Source organism: Hypanus sabinus, chromosome 4 (assembly GCF_030144855.1).
Source record: "Hypanus sabinus isolate sHypSab1 chromosome 4, sHypSab1.hap1, whole genome shotgun sequence".
NCBI classification, from domain to species: domain Eukaryota; kingdom Metazoa; phylum Chordata; class Chondrichthyes; order Myliobatiformes; family Dasyatidae; genus Hypanus; species Hypanus sabinus.
In genome coordinates, this window is record NC_082709.1 from 84607130 (window position 1) to 84625829 (window position 18700).

Below are 18700 nucleotides of genomic sequence, written 5' to 3' on the forward strand. Positions count from 1 at the left end.
CCCTAGTTCCTTTGGCCACAATTACATCTGGGAGATTGTTTGTGTCTTCCCTAGTGAAGACAGATCCAAAGTACCTGTTCAACTCATCTGCCATTTCCTTGTTCCCCATAATAAATTCACCTGTTTCTGTCTTCAATGGCCCAATTTTGGTCTTAACTATTTTTTTGCTATTCACATACCTAAAGAAGCTTTTACTATCCTCCTTTATATTCTTGGCTAGTTTACCTTCATACCTCATTTTTTCTTGGCGTATTGCATTTTTTGTTATCTTCTGTTGCTCTTTAAAAGCTTCCCAGTCCTCCAGTTTCCCGCTCATCTTTGCTATATTATACTTCTTCTCTTTTATTTTTATACTGCCCTTTACTTCCCTTCTCAGCCATGGCTGCCCCTTACTCCCGTTAGGATCTTTCTTCCTCTTTGGAATGAACCAATCCTGCACCTTCTGCATTATTCCCAGAAATACTTGCCATTGTTGTTCCACTGTCTCCCCTGCTAGGGTATTGTTCCATTGAACTTTGGCCAGCTCCTTCCTCATAGCTCCATAGTTCCCTTTGTTCAACTGTAATACTGACACATCCAATTTTCCCTTCTCCTTCTCAAATTGTAGGTTAAAACATATATTATGGTCACTACCTCCTAATGGTTCCTTTACCTCGAGGTCCCTGATCAAATCTGGTTCATTGCACAACACTAAATCAAGAATTGCCTTCTCCCTGGTAGGCTCCAGTACAAGCTGTTCTAAGAATCCATCTCGGAGGCACTCCACAAACTCCCTTTCTTGGGGTCCAGTACCATTCTGATTCTCCCAGTCTACCTACATGTTGAAATCCCCCATGACAACTGTATCATTACCTTTGCGACATGCCAATTTTAACCCTTCATTCAACTTACACCCTACATCCAGACTGCTGTTTGGGGGCCTGTAGATAACTCCCATTAGGTTTTTTCTACCCTTAGATTTTCTCAGTTCTATCCATACTGACTCTACATTCTCTGATTTTATGTCCCCCCCCCTTGCAAGGGACTGAATATCATTCCTCACCAACAGAGCCACCCCACCCCCTCTGCCAGTCAGTCTGTCCTTTCGATAAGATGTATAACCTTGAATATTCATTTCCCAGGTCCTGTCTGCTTGAAGCCATGTCTCTGTTATTCCCACAATATCGTACTTGCCAATTTCCAACTGAGCCTCAAGCTCATCTACTTTATTCCTTATACTTCGTGCATTCATAAATAATACTTTTAATTCGTTATTCCCCTCTCCTTTTATATCAATTCCTATTTCACTTGGCCATACTGTATGATCTCTTCTTGAGCTTTCTACTCCATTGATTCTATTGTCCTTTTTAACTTTTCTTATTTTCACTTTCCCTTTAACTCCATCCTTATATTTCCAATTCATCCCCTCCCCCCCCCACTAATTAGTTTAAACACATCTGTGTGCAGTGGCAAACCTGTCTGCCAGAATGCTGGTCCCCCGCCTATTAAGGTGCAACCCGTCCCTTTTGTACAATTCATCCCTACCCCAAAACAGATCCCAGTGGTCCAAGAATATAAATCCTTGCTTCCTGCACCAGTTCCTCAGCCACACATTCAGATCCATTATCTCCCTGTCCCTGCCCTCTCCAGCATGAGGAACTGAAAGCAAACCAGAGATAACCACCCTGGAAGCCCTGCTTTTCAGCCTTCTTCCGAGTTCTCTGAAGTCCCGCTGCAGAATGTCTTTCCTCTTCTTCCCGATGTCATTTGTGCCAACATGCACTACCACTTCCGGCTGTTCACCTTCACCCTTGAGGATTCCCTGCAATCGGTCCGTGACGTCCTGGATCCTAGCACCAGGGAGGCAACACACCATCCTTAAATCTGGCCTGTTGCCGCAGAAACCCCTTTCTGTACCTCTTACTATGGAGTCCCCTACTACCATGGCTCTTCCTGATGTCTGACTCCTTGGCTCTGCTTCTGCACCAATTTTCGGCTCGCAGACCTGTCTGCTTCTCAGACTGGCAGTATCTTCTGTCCTGACAGCTTCCAAGAGGGTGAACCTGTTTACAAGAGGTACATCCCCTGGGGTCTCCTGTACTTCAAGCATCCTTTCCTTCCTCATCATCGCCCCCTTTCTCTCTTCCAGTATCCTCAGTGTAATGACCTCACTGTAGGTCCTGTCCAGAAAACCCTCGTTTTCGCGGATAAACCTGAGATCATCCAGTTCTTTCTTCAGTGCGGCAACCTGCTCCTTCAGAAGCTGAATCTGGACACACTTTCCACAGCTGTAGCAGCCGGGGGCACCATCAGTGTCCCTGACCTCCCACATCATGCACGTAGCACACTGAATCAGCTTAGCGGTCATGTCTTCACCCTCTCCAATTGTGCCTGGTGTAGTCTCCTGTAATGATGGGACATTATAGAGGGAACTTCACTCTGTATCTGACCCTGGGAGTGTGTGATGGGACTGAATCAGATTTATTTTCACTCTGATATGAAATTTGTTACTTTGTGGCAGCAGTAAGTGCAAATACATAAATTTGCTATAAATTACAATATTAAATAAATAGTGCAGAAAAAAAAGAATAATGAGGTGAAGTTCATGGGTTCATGAACCGCTCAGAAATCAGATGCTGGAGGGGAAGCTGTTCTGAATTATCAAGTGTGGGTCATCTGGCTCCTGTATCACTGCCTTGATAGCAATAAGGAAAGGCATGGCCCAGATGGTGATCAACCTTAATAATGGATGCCGCCTTCAAGTCACCACCTCTTTAGGACGTCCTCACTGGTGGGGACTCGCTGAGTCTCCAACCTTGCTGCAGCCTCTTGCAATCCTGTGCATTGCAACATCCATTTCAGACGGCCATGCAACCTTTCAGATTGCTCTCCGTTGTACACTAGTGCAGCAGCTGTACTCTGAATCCTAAATTCTGAGCTCATGGGCAAGGAAAGAAAGCAAGCAAAGTAAAAACCTTTTTGTTAAGTTAGCAACAGTTATCTCGCTGAGGTACTTTCTTGTTCAGCGCTTCCAGAAGGAGGTTGCATCAATTGACAAGGACACCCATCATCCAGACCACGTTTTCTTCTCACTACTACCATTCAGATGAGACCCAAGGCTTGCTGGTTTCCCAGCCTATGGCAGCCCCTGATCCTTTGCTTCAATTGGAATTCCCAAATTCATATAATTTTCCCTTTCAGATTCCCACTGCCCACGGACAAAGGGCCAAATTCCGTGAGCATTCCTCTGGAGCAGTGGCCAACCAAGGAGATTCATCGTTACCTGAAGTTTCTTCTCCACAGCAGCAGACCTGAGTTGTCTCTGGGCCGTGGCGGTAGTGGAGATGTCATGGGGCCCTATCCCATCGGCAAGGTATATACTAGGGTCACCTATGTTAAGTTTTCCTCTCTTCTGTCGGGAATTACAGCTGAATCTTGGGTCAGTTGGGTAAGTAGGCCGAGGAATGGCAGGTAGAGCTTAAGTTGGATGAGTGTGAGGTGATGCATTTTGGGAAGCTAAATGGTTTTTCTCAGTAGGTCACTGGAGGGCATTGTAGAGTGGAGGGAGCCAGGAGGTACAAGCCCGTGGCTCTCTGACAATGGCATCACAGGTAGACAAGGCATTGAAGAAGGTTTTGGCATGCTTGACATTGAGTATAGGAGTTGGGATGTAATGTGGCAGTTGTACAAGACATTGGCGAGGCTGCATTTGGAGTTCTGATGAAAGGTCACAGTCTGAGATGTCAACGACTTACTCCCCTCCAGGGTGAAAACCCATGTGTTCATAGGGAGAATGTACAGACTCCTTACAGAAAGTGGCAGCAATGGAAACCTGGTCATTGGCACATAATAGCACTGCGCTAACCGCTGCCCTAAACTTCTACCTGTGCTTAGTTGGGAGACATGGTGAGTCAGTGACTGTGGAGAAGGGGTAATGGAGTCTAGGAGCGAGACTGTACAAGTATAGTACAGGTGTGGATAGGATCAAATGTGGAAGTAAAGTCTTTGTGCTATTTTGACATCAGTGCTTGACTCATCTGTCACTAAACTGGTCTAGTGGGGACTGAGGGAAGGATGCAGAAATGTGACCAACATCACCAAGGAAGGGGATGGACCCAACAGAAACATAAGCAGAAATGTCACAGCCTGAAAGGTTGGCTGCATACTCATTTCCAAAGATGCACCCTGACCTGCTGAGTTCCTCCAGCATCTGCATACTCTCGTGTTTATGTCTTGGAGTATTGTGTTCAGTTTTGGTTACCTGCTGTATGAACAATACCATTAAGTCGGAAAGAGTGCAAAAAATATTTCTGAGTATATTGCCAGGACTCCAGGGACTGGGAGAGGTTAAGCAGGCTCAGATTTACTGAGAGGTGATCTTATAGAGATATATAAATTCACGAGGAGTATAGATAGGGTAAATGCATAGTCTTTTTCCCAGGGTTGGGGAATCAAGAATGAGAGGGTATAGGTTTAAGGTGAAAGAGAAGAGCTTTAATAGGAACATTTTCACCCAAAGTGGTCAGTATGTGGAACGGGCTCCCAGAGGAAGTGGCTGAGTACAGTAACTGCATTTAAAAGACACTTGGACTGGTATGTGCAAAGGAAAGCTTTAGGAAGATATGGGCAAAATACAGGCAAATGGACTAGATTAGATGGGCATCAGAATCAGATTTAATATCACCAGCGTATGTTGCAAAATTTGTTAATGGAAGCAGTACAATGAAATACATGACAAATAAATATAGATGGAAAAAGAGTTACATTTTATATATGTATATATAGTCTATTAAATAGTTAAGTTAAAATAAGTAGTGCAAAAATAACGGAAATAATGAAGTCGCAAGGTAGTGTTCATAGGTTCCATGCAGTTGTACGGCAGAGAGGAAGAAGCTGTTCCTGAATCGCTGAGTGTGTGCCTTCAAGCTTCTGCATCTCCTTTCCAACGGTAACAGTGTGAGGAGGGCACATCCTGGGTGGTGGGGATCCTTAATGATGGATGTTGCCTTCCTAAGGCACTGCTCCTTGAGCATGTTTTGGATACTACATAGGCTGGTACCCATGATGGAGTTGACTAACTTTACAAGTTTCTGTAACTTACTTAGCCTTCTTTATAGTGGCATCAATATGTTGCATCCAGGTTAGGTCCTCAGAGGTACTGACACGCAGGAACTTGAAACTGCTCACTCTCTCCACTCCTGATCCCTCTATGAGGATTGGTTTGTGTTCCTTCATCTTACCTTTCCTAAAGTCCACAATCAGTTTTTTGGTCTTACGGATGTTGAGTGTAAGATTGTTGCTGCAACACCACTCAACTAGCTGGTATATCTCACTCCCTTTCATCCCTGTATGCCCTTTCATAACCATCTGAAATTCTGTCAACAATGGTTGTATCATCAGATGCTGTTTGAGCTACACAATAATGGGTGAAGAGAGAGTAGAGCAGTGGGCTAAACACACACCCTCTTTGGAACGCCAGTGTTAATTGTCAGCAAGGTGGAGATGTTATTTCTAATCCACACAGATTATGATCTTCCAGTTAGGAAGTTGAGGGTTCAGTTGCAGAGGGAGGTCTGGCGCCGGTTGTGTGGCATTTTTATGTTCTCTCTGTAACCGTGTGGGTTTCACCTATATGTTTCCGTTTCCTCCTGCATCCCGGGCTGATGGAGATGTGAGAGTAAGTTGATCACAAGGAAGTAATTAGGGATTGGAATTTCTGTGCGAGTCTGCATTGACTCGATGGGCTGAATTACCACCTCCCTTGAGGTAAGTAAAGTATGAACTTGAGACCATTCAGCTCTGTTACACAGATGGATAGGGGCGGAGGGAATAACTTAAAGAAATAATTGTGAGAAGGAATGATTTCCTGAACTGAAACTTTGCAGATTAAGTTCTGGAGATCCTTACCCGCCCATATATCACCAGCCCAACTATGTGAGTGGCATTTCTGGATTTGGCTTTAGGTAATGAAGCTGGAAGACTTTTCCATCTGTGACCATTTTGTGGGAATGATAAATTGGTTTCTTATTGTCATATGTACCAAGTACAGTGAAAATGTTTGTTTTCCATGCCATCCATACAGATCACTTTATTACACTGAGGTAGTACAAGGGAAAACAGTAACAGAATGCAGAGTAAAGTGTTACAGTCGAAAGGTGCAAGATCAAAATGATGTCTTGATGAAGGGACTCAGCCTGAAATATCAACTTTCTAGATTCCTCTCTACAGATGCTGCCTGACCTGCTGAGTTTGTTCAGCATTTTTGTGTGTGTAACTCTAGATCTTCAGTATCTGCAGAATGTCTTGTGTTTATAAAGATAAAAATTAGCTTCATTTGTTATATAAACATTGAAACATACAGTAAATTATGTCATTTGATCCAATGACCAACACAGTCCGAAATGTGCTGGGTGCAGTCCGCAATTGTCACCATGCTTCCAGCTCCAACCCGTATGCCCACAACTCCCCAAACTTAACTGTAAACTTTGGATTGTAGGAGGAAACCAGAGCATCTGGAGGAAACGCAAGAGGTCAGGGGAGAGCATACATACTCCTTACAGACAGCAGTGGGAATTGAACCCTTTCTTACAGCTGGTGCTATAAAGTGTTATGCTACTGTACCACCATTAAATGTGTCCCCTCGTACCTTAAACCTATGTCCACTAGTTCTTGATTCAACAACCCAGGGGAAAGGACTGTGTGCATTCACCCTATCCGTGCCCCTTATGATTTTATGCAGGTTGCCTCTCAGCCTCTTACACTCTAAGGTATAAAGTCCTAGCCTCTCTTTAATTTAGACCCACGAGATATAGCAACATCTTTGTAAATCTTTTCTGTGCTCTTTCCAGTTTAAATGACATCTTTCCCATAGCAGGGCAAACAAAACTGAATACAATACTCCCAGGGCAACCTCACCAGTGTCTTGTAAAACTGTATCAACTTTTCTACTCAATGAAGGCCAACATGCTAAAAACTGCCATCTTGTCTACCTCTCAGGGAACCATGTAGTTGTACTCATTGTCTCTCGGTTACACACAACAGTAGGATGGAAAATTGTCAGACTGACAGAAGGCAAAGAATGGGGGTAAAGGGGGGCTTTTCAGGCTGGCTGCTGATATCTAGTGGTATTCCACAGGGGTCATTGTTGGGACTACTTTTTACGTTATATGTCAATGATTGCATGCTGGAATTCATGGCTTTGTAGTGAAGTTTGATGATGATATGAAGGTAGGTGGAGGAGCAGGTAGTGTTAAGGAAGCAGGGAATTAGCAAAAGGACTTGGACAGATTAGAGGAATGGGCAAAGAAGTGGCAGATGGAATACAGCGTAGGAAAGTTTTTGGTCCTACACTTTGGTAGAAGGATTACACTCTGTGATCAAGTTATTAGGTACAACTGTACACCTACTTGTTAATGCAAACATCTAATCAGCCAATCATGTGGCAACAGCTCAAACCATAAAAGCATTCAGCATAAAAGCATGGTCAAGAGGTTCAGTTGTCGTTCAGACCAAACATCAGAATGGGGAAGAAATGTGACTAAGTGACTTTGGCCATGCTTGTGCCAGATGAGGTTGTGTATCTCAGGAATTACCGACCTCCTGGGATTTTCATGCACAACAGAGTTTACAGATAATGGTACAAAACAAAAATCAAAACAATTTCCAGTGAATGGCAGTTTTTTGGGCATGTTAATGAGAGAGGTCAGAGGAGAATGGCTAGACTGGTTCAAGCTGACAGGAAGGCGACAGTAACTCAATTAACCATGTGTTATAACGGTGGTGTGAAGAAGAGCACGTTTGAATAAATAGCACATTGAACCTCGAAGTGGATGGGCTACAGCAGCAGAAGACCATGAACATACAGTGGCCACTTTATTAGGCATAGAAGGCACCTAATAAAGTGACTAATGAGTAGAAATTAGTAGACTATTTTCTAAACAGGGAGGAAATCAGAAATGAGAGGTGCAAAAGGACTTGGGAGTCCTCATGCAGGATTATCTAAGGTTAACTTGCAGGTTGAATCTGTGGTGAGGAAGGTAAATGCAATGTTAGCATTCATTTCAAAAAGGACTAGGATATAAAAGCAAGTATGTAATTATGAAATACGGTGAGCAGTTTTGGGTCCACGATTTAAGAAATGATGTGTTGTCATTGGAGAGGGTCCAGAGGAGGTTCATGAAAAATTTCCTGGGAATTAAAGGGTTAACATATGAGGAGCATTTGATGGCTCTGTGCCTGTACTTGTTAGTGTTTAGAAGAATGGGGAGGGGGAGACTCTCATTGAAATCTGTCAAATATTAAAACTCATTAGAGTAGATGTGGAGAGGATCATTCCTATAGTGGCGGGGGGGGGGGGGGGGGTGGTCTCAGACCAGAGGGCTCAGCCTCAGAATGCAAGGATGTCCCTTTTTACAGAGATGAGGAAGAATTACTTTACCAGAGTGTGGTGATTCTTTGGAATTCATTGCCACAGACAGCTTTGGAGACCAAGTTATTGGGTATATTTAAAGTGGAGATTGATAGGGTCTTGATTAGTCAGGGTGTCAAAAGTTATGGGGAGAAGACAGAAGAGTGGTTTTAAGAGGGGTAATAAATCAGCAATGATGTAACGGCTTAATTCTGCCCTTATGTCTTATGACCTTATCGAGATGGGATGCGGTTAGATGTCCAGTACAGACGGGATAGGCTATTACAATTTCTCAGCACTCAGTCAGCAGCTAATGGGTCCCGTTTGTTTGAACAGGGCGGGAACATGTTGGAGCTGGGCGGCGATGAGGAGAGGAGCCTTCAGAGGAGGGCCGGACTTGATGGGATCATCGACCAGGTCTATCCCAGTGACCATGGCAACTACTATGGGCCACTAATGGAGTACTCACAAGACCAGAACCTGAAAAACCCAAACCGGATGAAAGACATTAATACTGGGCCCAACACACCTCAACCTCTGGCAGGTAATTTCAAAGTTAAAGCTTGATAATTAGATTGGTTTATTGCTGGTTAGTTTATTATCATCACCTGTACTCAGATACAGTGAAAAGCTTTGCTTTGGATACCTCACACAGATCATTCCTGATGTATGAACATTGAAGTAGTAGAAAGTAAAACAGAATACAGAATACAAGGCATAGACTTAAGGTGAGAGGAAAGAGTTCTAAAGGGGATCTGAGGGCAACCTTTTTTTTACACAAGGGGTTCTGGAACATCTGGACAGCAAAGATGCACACATCAGGATGCTTTTTATCAATTACAGCTCAGCATTTAACACCATCATCCTCTCAAAACTAATCAGTAAACTACAAGACCTGGGCCTCAGTACCCCCTTGTGCAATTGGATCCTGGATTTCCTCACTTGTAGACTCCAGTCAGTTCACACTGATAAAAACATCTCCTCCATGATCTTCATCAGCACAGGAGCACCTCAGGGATGTGTACCTAGCCCCCTGCTCTACTTGCTTTATGGCTACATACAGCTCCAATCCATATACAAGTTTGCTGACGACGCCATGGTTGTGGGCTGTATCAAAAGAGGTGATGAATCAGCATACAGGAGGGAGAATGAAATCTTGGCTGAGTGGTGTAACAACAAAAACAACAACCTCTCACTCAATGGCAATAGGACCAAGGAACTAATTGTAGAGTTCAGGAGAGGGAAACCAGAGGTCCATGAGCCAGTAATCATCAGAGATGGAGAGGGTCATTAACTTTAAATTCCTGGGTGTCACTATCTCAGAAGATCATTGTGTAAATATACTCGCAAAGGAAGCACGACAGCACCTCTACTTCCTCAGGAGTCTGCAGAGATTCAGTGTGTCGTTAAAAATCTTGGCAAACTTCTACAGGAGTGTAGTGAAAAATGTACTAACTAACTGCATTACGGCCTGGTATGGGAACACCAATATCTTTGAACAGAAAATCCTACAAAAGGCAGTGCATTTACCACAGTACATCACGGGTAAATCCTCTCAACCATTGAGCACATCTACATGAAACGTTGCCATAGAACATCAGCATCCATCATCAAAGTTCCTTACCACCCACACCATACTCTTTTCTTGCTGCTGCCTTCAGGTGGAAGGAGCAGGTGCCTCAGAACTTGCACGACCAGGTTCAAGAACAGTTACTACCCCTCAGGCTCTTGAACAAAAGGAAATAACTACACTCATTCTATTTCTGGTGATCCCACAACTGATGATCTCACTTTAAGGACTCATTATCTTGTTATTTCATGCTCTTGTTATTTATTGCTATTTATTTATATTTGCATTTGCACAGTTTGTGGTTCATTGACCCTGTTTACAGTCACTGTTCTGTAGATTTGCTGAGTATGCCCACAGGAAAAAAGACTCTCAGGGTTGTATGTGGTGACGTGTATGTACTCTGATAATAAACTTTACTTTGAACTGTGAACTTTTCTTGATATCTGGTACTTTCTGCCAGAGGAGTTGGAGTCAGATACAATTCCTACATTTAAGCTTGAAGTTAATTTATTATCAAATGCTACCAAATGTTACCATATACCACCTTGAGATTCATTTTCTTGCAGGCATTTACAGGAAAAAAGGAAATGCAATAGAATTTCTGAAAAATTATATATAAACAAAGACTGACAAACAACCAATGTGTGAAAAAGAAGACAATCTGAGTAAATAAGTATAATTTTAAGAACATGAGTTGTAAGGGTCATTGTGTCATTGAGCACAACAGCACAGGAATGGGCCCTTCTGCCTATTTCATTGAAGTGAACTGTTATTCTGTCTTGTCCCATTGACCTACCCCTGAACCATAAATGTCCCATGCATGTACCAATCCTTAAAGATGAGTCTCTAGGTCATAGAATTGTGGTGAGTGCACATAAGTAAGAGAGGTATGAAAGAATACAGGGAAATGGGATTAGTGGAGATGGGTGAAAGGGTCATTGGGGGCTTGGTGATCCGGAGGGCCAGCTTCTGTGCTATCTATCTGGTGGGAACACCCTCAAAACTGAGCTGATACGGAGTAGCAACCTCTGTCCACCCAGTGGCAGTGTGGAGTGGTTTTCACTCATTTTTAGAGAAGCTTCCCCCCCCCCCCCCCCCCCCCCAGGTCACCAATGATTCTAGATTGTTTAATGTCAATTTCAGTAAACAAAGGTAAAGCAGAGCAAAATATTTGTTACTCCAGATCTGCTTCAGCTAAAAAATCCACAATAAGATAAAGAACACAATAATAATTTTAAAAAAACAATAAATATAAATAATGAGAAAATCTGCAGATGCTAGAAATCCAACATATCCTCCAGCATTCTGTGTGTGTTGCAATAAATACAAATGCTTGAGATGACTTATATACAGCGCCTTGGAAAAAGTATTCAGCCGCCACTGCTACTTTCAGATCTTGCTGTCTCATTAAAAATTTATTGCAGTACGATTTTTTGAGCTAATTTATAAAACATGTCAAATCAAAAGAAAAATTTCAGACCTGTTAACAATTTACTAAAAATTATAAATCAAAATTGTGAGGCTAGAGAAGTACTCATCCCCTTTGTAATTACTGCACTAACTTTTCTCAGATACTGTATTACGTTACCAACTCTTGTTGATGCAGAGAATTTAAGGATCACCTGTTTTCATTAATTCATAAGAATAAATACCCCCGCTTCCTGTAAGGTCCAAGATTATGGTAGATTTTCAGCAGACAAAACCAAAATGAAGACAAAAGGGCATTCAAGGCAAGTTAGGAAAATGATAATAGAGAAGCACTAATCTGGGGAAGGATACAGGACCATCTCAGAGGCGCTGAACATACCTTGGAGCTCAGTACCTGATTGAACATCTTTGGCAAGACCTCAGGATTGCTGCCCACTGCCGCTACCCAACTAACCTGGCACAGTTTGACACATTGTACAAAACTGATAGAGACTCATCCAAAAAGACTACTGCCTGTAGTAGCTGCAAGAGGCGAATCAACTAAGTTCTGAGCAAAGGAGGATGAATGCCTTTAAACTGCTGACCTTTCAGTTTTTGAATTTTTAGTTTTTCATGCTTTACAATTTTCTCTCTTTTTAGAGCTCTACTGTGAAAAAGGAGCACATGATTCACAAATAATAATTCTCAGTTAAATTGATCAAAATCCCAAGTTGTAATGCTTAATTATGTAAACAAAGGATTGGTGGCTGAATACTTTTCCAAGGTACTGTAGGTGGATTGACTGTACGTTCATAAAGTGACGCTAGGCACTGGAGTGTCTGTACATTAGGTGACTAACAGGAAATGATAAATTAGTGGTGCTGGGGGGGTGTGGAGGGTGGGTTGGTGGGTGGGAGTGTTGATCAGCCTTGCTGCTTGGGGAATGTAACTGTTTTCGGATCTGGTGGTCCTGGCGTGGATGCTGTGCAGTCCCTTCCCCGATGGGAGTGGGGCAAACTCCTGGCTTCTTGCTTCACACCCCCCCTTCTCCTCACATCTAACACCACCCAGCTTGAATTTCTTCCCCTCCCCCTACCTTCTCTTTCTGGCTTCTGCCCCTTGCCTTTCCAGTCCTAGTGAAGGGTCTTGTCCCCGAAAGTTGACTGTTTATTCCGATCCAGATACGCTGTCTGACCTGCTGTGTGTTGCTCAAGACTGAGCATGCTGCACTGAATGGGCAGGAAGGCTCTGCGACAGGCAGTCTGAACTGCCCAGTGAATCACTGACACCAGCCTACCAGAAATATCATGAAAGATCCCACCACCCTGCTCATAGACTGTTTGTCTCACTCCCATCAGGAAGGTGGTTACACAGCATCCACGCCAGGACCACCAGACTCAAAAACAGTTCCTCTCCCCAAGCAGCAAGGCTGATCAACACCTCCACCCACACAACCACTACTTTATCATTTCCCGTCAGTCACTTTATGTACAGACACTCTGTGCATGGCGTCACTTTGTGGACAGGCAATCAATCCATGTATGGTATATAAGCTATCTTATGAATTAATATTTATTGTGATTTTTAATATTATTGTGTTCCTTATCTTATTTGAGTTTTTTTTGTGCTGCATCAGATCCGGAGTAACAATAATTTTTTCTCCTTTATACTTGTGTACTGGAAATGACATTAAACAAACTTGTACAAACAGGAGAAAATCTGCAGATGCTGGAAATCCAAAGCAGCACACACAAAGTGCTGGAGGAACTCAGCAGGTCAGGCAGCGTCTATGGAAAAGAGTAAACAGTCAGTGTTTCGGGCCGAGACTCTACATCAGTCCTGATGAAGGGTCTCAGCCCGAACCGTCGACTACTTAAACAATCCTGTATCTTGCATCTGCAGAATCTCTCGTGTTGTTCCTAATGGATAGGAAAGGTTTAGAGGGATATATGTCAATCATGGGCAAATGGGAACAGCTTTGAATGGCATCTTGGTCAGCATGGACCAATTGGGCTGAAGGACCTGTTTCCATACTGAACAACACTATTGTTGGCCAGAGCTGACCATGAGAGACCAAACAGACTCCCTTTATTTTTTGTTGAAAATTGGTAAAAATGGTAATTGATTTCTTATTGTCACATTTACTGAGATGCAGTGAAAAGCTTGTCTTGTATACTGTTCATACAGATTAGACGGTGCATTAACCTAGAACAAAGTGAAACAATAAGAATGCAGAATAAAGTGTAACAGCTGCAGAGAAAGTGCAGTGCAGGTAAACAATGTGCATGACCATGTCAGAGTAGATTGTGTAGTCAAGAATCCATCCTATTATATTAGGGAACTCTTCAATAGCTTTATAACCATAAGACTATAAGACCATAAGATATAGGAGCAGAAGTAGGACATTTGGCCCATTGAGTCCATTCAATCATGTGCTGATCCAATTCTTCCAGTCATCCCCGTTCCCCTGCCTTCTCCCCATACCCTTTGACGCCCTGGCTAATCAAGAGCCTATCTCTCTCTGCCTTAAATACACCCAATAACTGCCCTCCACAGCCTCTCATGGCAACAAGTTCCACAGATTTACCACCCCTTGACTAAAGTAATTTCTCCGCATCTCTGTTCTAAATGGGCATCCTTCAATCCTGAAGTCGCGCCCTCTTGTCCTAGACTCCCCTATCATGGGAAATAACTTTGCCATATCTAATCTGTTCAGGCCTTTTAGCATTCGGAATGTTTCTATGAGATCCTCCCTCATTCTCCTGAACTCCAGGGATTATACCCCAAGAGCTGCCAGACGTTCCCCAAACAGTAACCCTTTCATGCCTGGAATCATTCTCATGAATAACAGCAGGGTAAAACCTGACTTTGAGCCTGGTGGTATGTACTTTCAGGACATTCTCCTTACAGTAAACTAGATCCCAACTTAGAAACGTATCACTGCACATTCATCTGAATACCAGGACTCCCTGCCCATCCGTACATTGGGAGCACCTTCACCAAAACTCCTGCAATGATCCAAAATCCTCAGGAGCCTCAAGAGATGGGAAAGACCCCATGCTCTTCGGACATTCTCTCCCACCCCACCCCTCCCATCAGAAGATACAAAAGCATGTGCCATCAGACTCGGGGACAGCTGGTTCACCACATTGGAACGGCATGAGTTAAATCTCAGTTTAGGCTGAGGTGGCTGGCCCAGCACTGAGGGGGTGCCGCCCTGTCAGGACAGGCTCAGCATCCAGTCTGTTCCCTCTGTCTGCTGCTGAAAGAGTGTGATGGGACAGTGTGGAGGGAGCTTTACTCTGTCTGACCCCGGGAGTGTGTGATGGGACAGTGTGGAGGGAGCTTTACTCTGTCTGACCCCGGGAGTGTGTGATGGGACAGTGTGGAGGGAGCTTTACTCTGTCTGACCCCGGGAGTGTGTGATGGGACACTGTAGGGAGAGCTTCACTCTGTGTCTGACCCCGGGAGTGTGTGATGGGACACTGTAGGGAGAGCTTCACTCTGTGTCTGACCCTGGGAGTGTGTGATGGGACACTGTAGGGAGAGTTTCACTCTGTGTCTGACCCTGGGAGTGTGTGATGGGACACTGTAGGGAGAGTTTCACTCTGTGTCTGACCCTGGGAGTGTGTGATGGGACACTGGAGAGGGAGCTTCACTCTGTGTCTGACCCCTTTTTTTTTATTACAAAATCCTTTATTACAAATATCGGTGCTATACAATATATACAAAACAGTGGCAAACACAATTACTGCACTACAAATAGACAATAGACATTACACCAGAATGTTGCCATCCCTATCCACGATGGCATTTACACCCCGCGGAGCCCAACGGTCTCGAAACTCCTCCAAGTCCGACCCTGGGAGTGTGTGATGGGACGGTGTAGAGGGAGTTTCACTCTGTGTCTGACCCTGGGAGTGTGTGATGGGATGGTGTAGAGGGAGCTTCACTCTGTCTGACCCCGGGTGTGAGTGATGGGACACTGTAGGGAGAGCTTCACTCTGTGTCTGACCCTGGGAGTGTGTGATGGGACACTGTAGGGAGAACTTCACTCTGTGTCTGACCCTGGGAGTGTGTGATGGGACGATGTAGAGGGAGCTTCACTGTGTCTGACCCTGGGAGTGTGTGGTGGGAGAGTGTAGAGGGAGCTTCACTCTGTGTCTGACCCTTTTTTTTTATTACAAAATCCTTTATTACAAATTTCGGTGCTAAACAATATATACAAAACAGTGGCAAACGCAATTACTGCACTACAAATAGACAATAGACATTACACCAGAATGTTGCCATCCCTATCCACGATGGCATTTACACCCCGCGGAGCCCAACAGTCCCGAAACTCCTCTAAGTTCGCCATGGACTGCACGTGTTCCTTTTCAATATTCACCCGAGCACAAACATACCCCCTAAACATTGCTAGGCAGTCTGCCCGGGCAGCTCCTCCCGCCACCCGTTTCCAAGACCCTTGGATGGTGGATTTCACCAGCCCCAGGAGCAAGTTGACTAGGACATCCTCATCCCTCCATGCCCCCTTCCTTACTGGATGACCATATATAAATAGGGTGGGGCTAAAGTGCAACCAGAAGGCAAGAAGCAGCCCACGCAAATACGCAAAAAAAGGCTGCAGCCTCACACACTCCATGTACATGTGGTACACGGTCTCCTCCAGCCCACAGAAGTGACATGCTGGTGGGAGATTCGTGTACAAACTGAAGAACTTATTGCAGGGCACCGCTCTATGTAGCACCCTCCAGCCAAGATCCCCCAGGTGCATGGGAAGAACCCCCTCGTAGAAGGACTTCCAGTGGGGACCCTCCTCACCTCCAGGTGGAAAGACCGACTGCCATGGCGTGTCGGGACGGTGGACAAGGGCAAGGAAGTGGAGGGTGTGGAGCAGCAGCCCATACAAATATCTCCTACTTGCATCCCTGAATGGGACTGTGGGTGTCGAGGAGAGATGGCTCAAGTTGTGTGGACACAGCTCCCGGAGAAGATTGTGGGGCCTCAGCCCGACAAGCAGCTCGGCCTGAGTCGGTCCACACACCTGAGCCGCACCGACATGCACTGAGGTAGGGTAAGGGTCGGCCAGGACCCCGTCCTCCGCCAGAGGAGGGGATTCCCAGCCTGAGGCAACCATGTTCCAGACTCTCAGTAGCTGGGCAGAAGCCGGGCAGACTCCGCAAAGCAGCACGGCTGACGCTTGGTGGCGGTAGCTGCATGTCTTCATGAAGACAGCAACCCCTCCGGAGGAAGAAAGTCGCCAACACGTGCCACCTGGGAGGGTGCTCAGCGTACAGGAATCTCTGCAGAGTCCTGAGGCGGAGAGCCGCCAGTCGCGTATGAACACACACCAGCGACTGTCTGCCCTCTCCCACTGGGAGATGCAAGACCGCTGCAGAGACCCAGTGTTTCCTGTTGTCCCAGAAGGTCCACTAACTTCCTCTGCATTCTCGTAACAAACGGGGCAGGAGGGGCCAAGGTAACCATCTGGTACCACAACATGGAGGCCACCAGCTGGTTTATGACCACTACCCTGCCTCGATAGGAAAGCACCCTGAGAAGGCCTGACCAGCGCCCCAGCCGGGCCATGACTTTCATCTCCAGGTCCTGCCAGTTCGCCAGCCAGGTCTCCCCAGAAGGACTCAGGTAGACTCCCAGATAGAGGAGACGTCTAGTGCTCCACTCAAAAGCTCTCATCTCCTCCGGCAGGGAGTCCACCTGCCACTGACCCACTAAGAGTCCAGAACATTTCACCCAGTTGATCCTAGCGGAGGATGCCGCCGAGAAAACTTCTTGGCACTCGCGCATCCTCCGCAGGTCATTGGGATCTGTCAAAATAAGGAGTACATCATCGGCATAGGCTGAGAGGACGACCTCCACGTCTGGTTCACACAGAACCAGACCTGTTGGCCTTCGCCGAAGAAGGCTCAGGAATGGCTGGACACAGATCGCGTACAATTGACTGGACATGGGGCGTACCCCTGATGTACTCCTCTCCTGAAGGGAATGGGCGCTGCCAGTGATCCATTGACCTTAACAAGGCACTCTGCGGCAGAGTATAGGAGCCGAACTTGGGCTACAAAGTGTGGTCCGAGCCCAAAAGCCTGCAGAGTGCCCACCAGGAAACTGTGGTCTACCTGGTCAAACGCCTTCTCCTGGTCAAGAGAAAGAAATGCTGCCTGGGACCCAGTCTCCTGCTGCAGGTGGATCAGGTTCCATACTAGGTGAACATTGTCCTGGATGGAGCGGCCCGGGACCCTGTAAGATTGGTCAGGATGGATCACCTGTCTCAGTTCTGAAACAAGACGGTTGGCCATTGCCCAGGCGAAGATCTTGTAGTCCGTGCACAAGAGGGAGACCGGGCGCCAGTTCTTTAGCAGGCGGAGGTCTCCCTTCTTGGGCAGTAGGACCACAACAGCTCTCCGCCATGAGAGGGGCATTTCCCTGGTGGCTAGGCTCTCCCCTAGAACAAGGCTGTAATCAACCCCCAGGACATCCCAAAAAGCCTGATAGAACTCTACACTCAGACCATCTAAGCCAGGGGACTTACCCTTCCGGAGTTGCCGAAGGGTAGTAGTCAGCTCCTCGCCAGTCAGGGAGCGTCCAGACGCGATGCGTCCTCTGGGCTGACCTTTGGCAAATCTTCCCAGACCTCATTGCACGCCCCCGCATTTGACGGATCTGGTGAGAATAAGGACCGATAGAAAGTGCTGACTTCTTTGATAATTTCGTCAGGGTCTGTGATGGAGGAGCCATCAGCAGCCAGTAGCTCCACCAGCTGCTTTTGAACTTCCCGCCACTTCTCCAACGAGCAGAAGGGTGAGCCGCGGTCCAAATCTTGCAGCATTTGGATCCGCGACCTCACATACGCACCACGGGACTGCTGAAGCTGCAGATTCCTGAGTGAGTCCTTCTTCTCCTGGTATTCCTGCCACACTTGTTGGCCTCCAGCGGTCGGACCAAAACGGGACTCTAGGTCAAGCAACGCTCTCTCAAGCCGCTCAATCTCAGAGCCCCACCTCTTCGTCGACCCCCTAGTATACTCCACCACAGCCGTAGGGAGCTGAACTCTCTCCGTCTCTCTCTCCAAGTGGCCCAGAACGCTCGGAACGAATCCCAGAATCGGCTGTCCTCCAGCAGCCGGTTGTTAAAGTGTCAATACCCAGATCCCACCCGAGGGTGCAGAGGAGTAAATTCCATCCACACAAGGTGATGATCCGAGCACGACACTGGCCGCATGGAGGACGCCGACACGCGGGAAACATAAGCCTGAGAGATATACAGGCGGTCTATCCGGGAACCTACTCCTTCAGACCTTCCGGAGAGTCGGGGCG

At 45.9% G+C, this 18700-nt stretch overlaps 1 protein-coding gene across 5 annotated transcripts in view; it reads left to right on the forward strand.

The window, feature by feature from the left end:
* Positions 1-18700, forward strand: part of ptprna (protein tyrosine phosphatase receptor type Na) — a 224980-nt gene that overhangs the window by 57109 nt on the left and 149171 nt on the right. For all 5 annotated transcript variants that reach the window (XM_059967586.1, XM_059967584.1, XM_059967588.1 and 2 more), the window contains exons 5-6: positions 3181-3352; positions 8723-8930. In XM_059967586.1, the coding sequence (XP_059823569.1) occupies positions 3181-3352; positions 8723-8930 (380 nt within the window). The remainder of the gene's footprint in view (positions 1-3180; positions 3353-8722; positions 8931-18700) is intronic.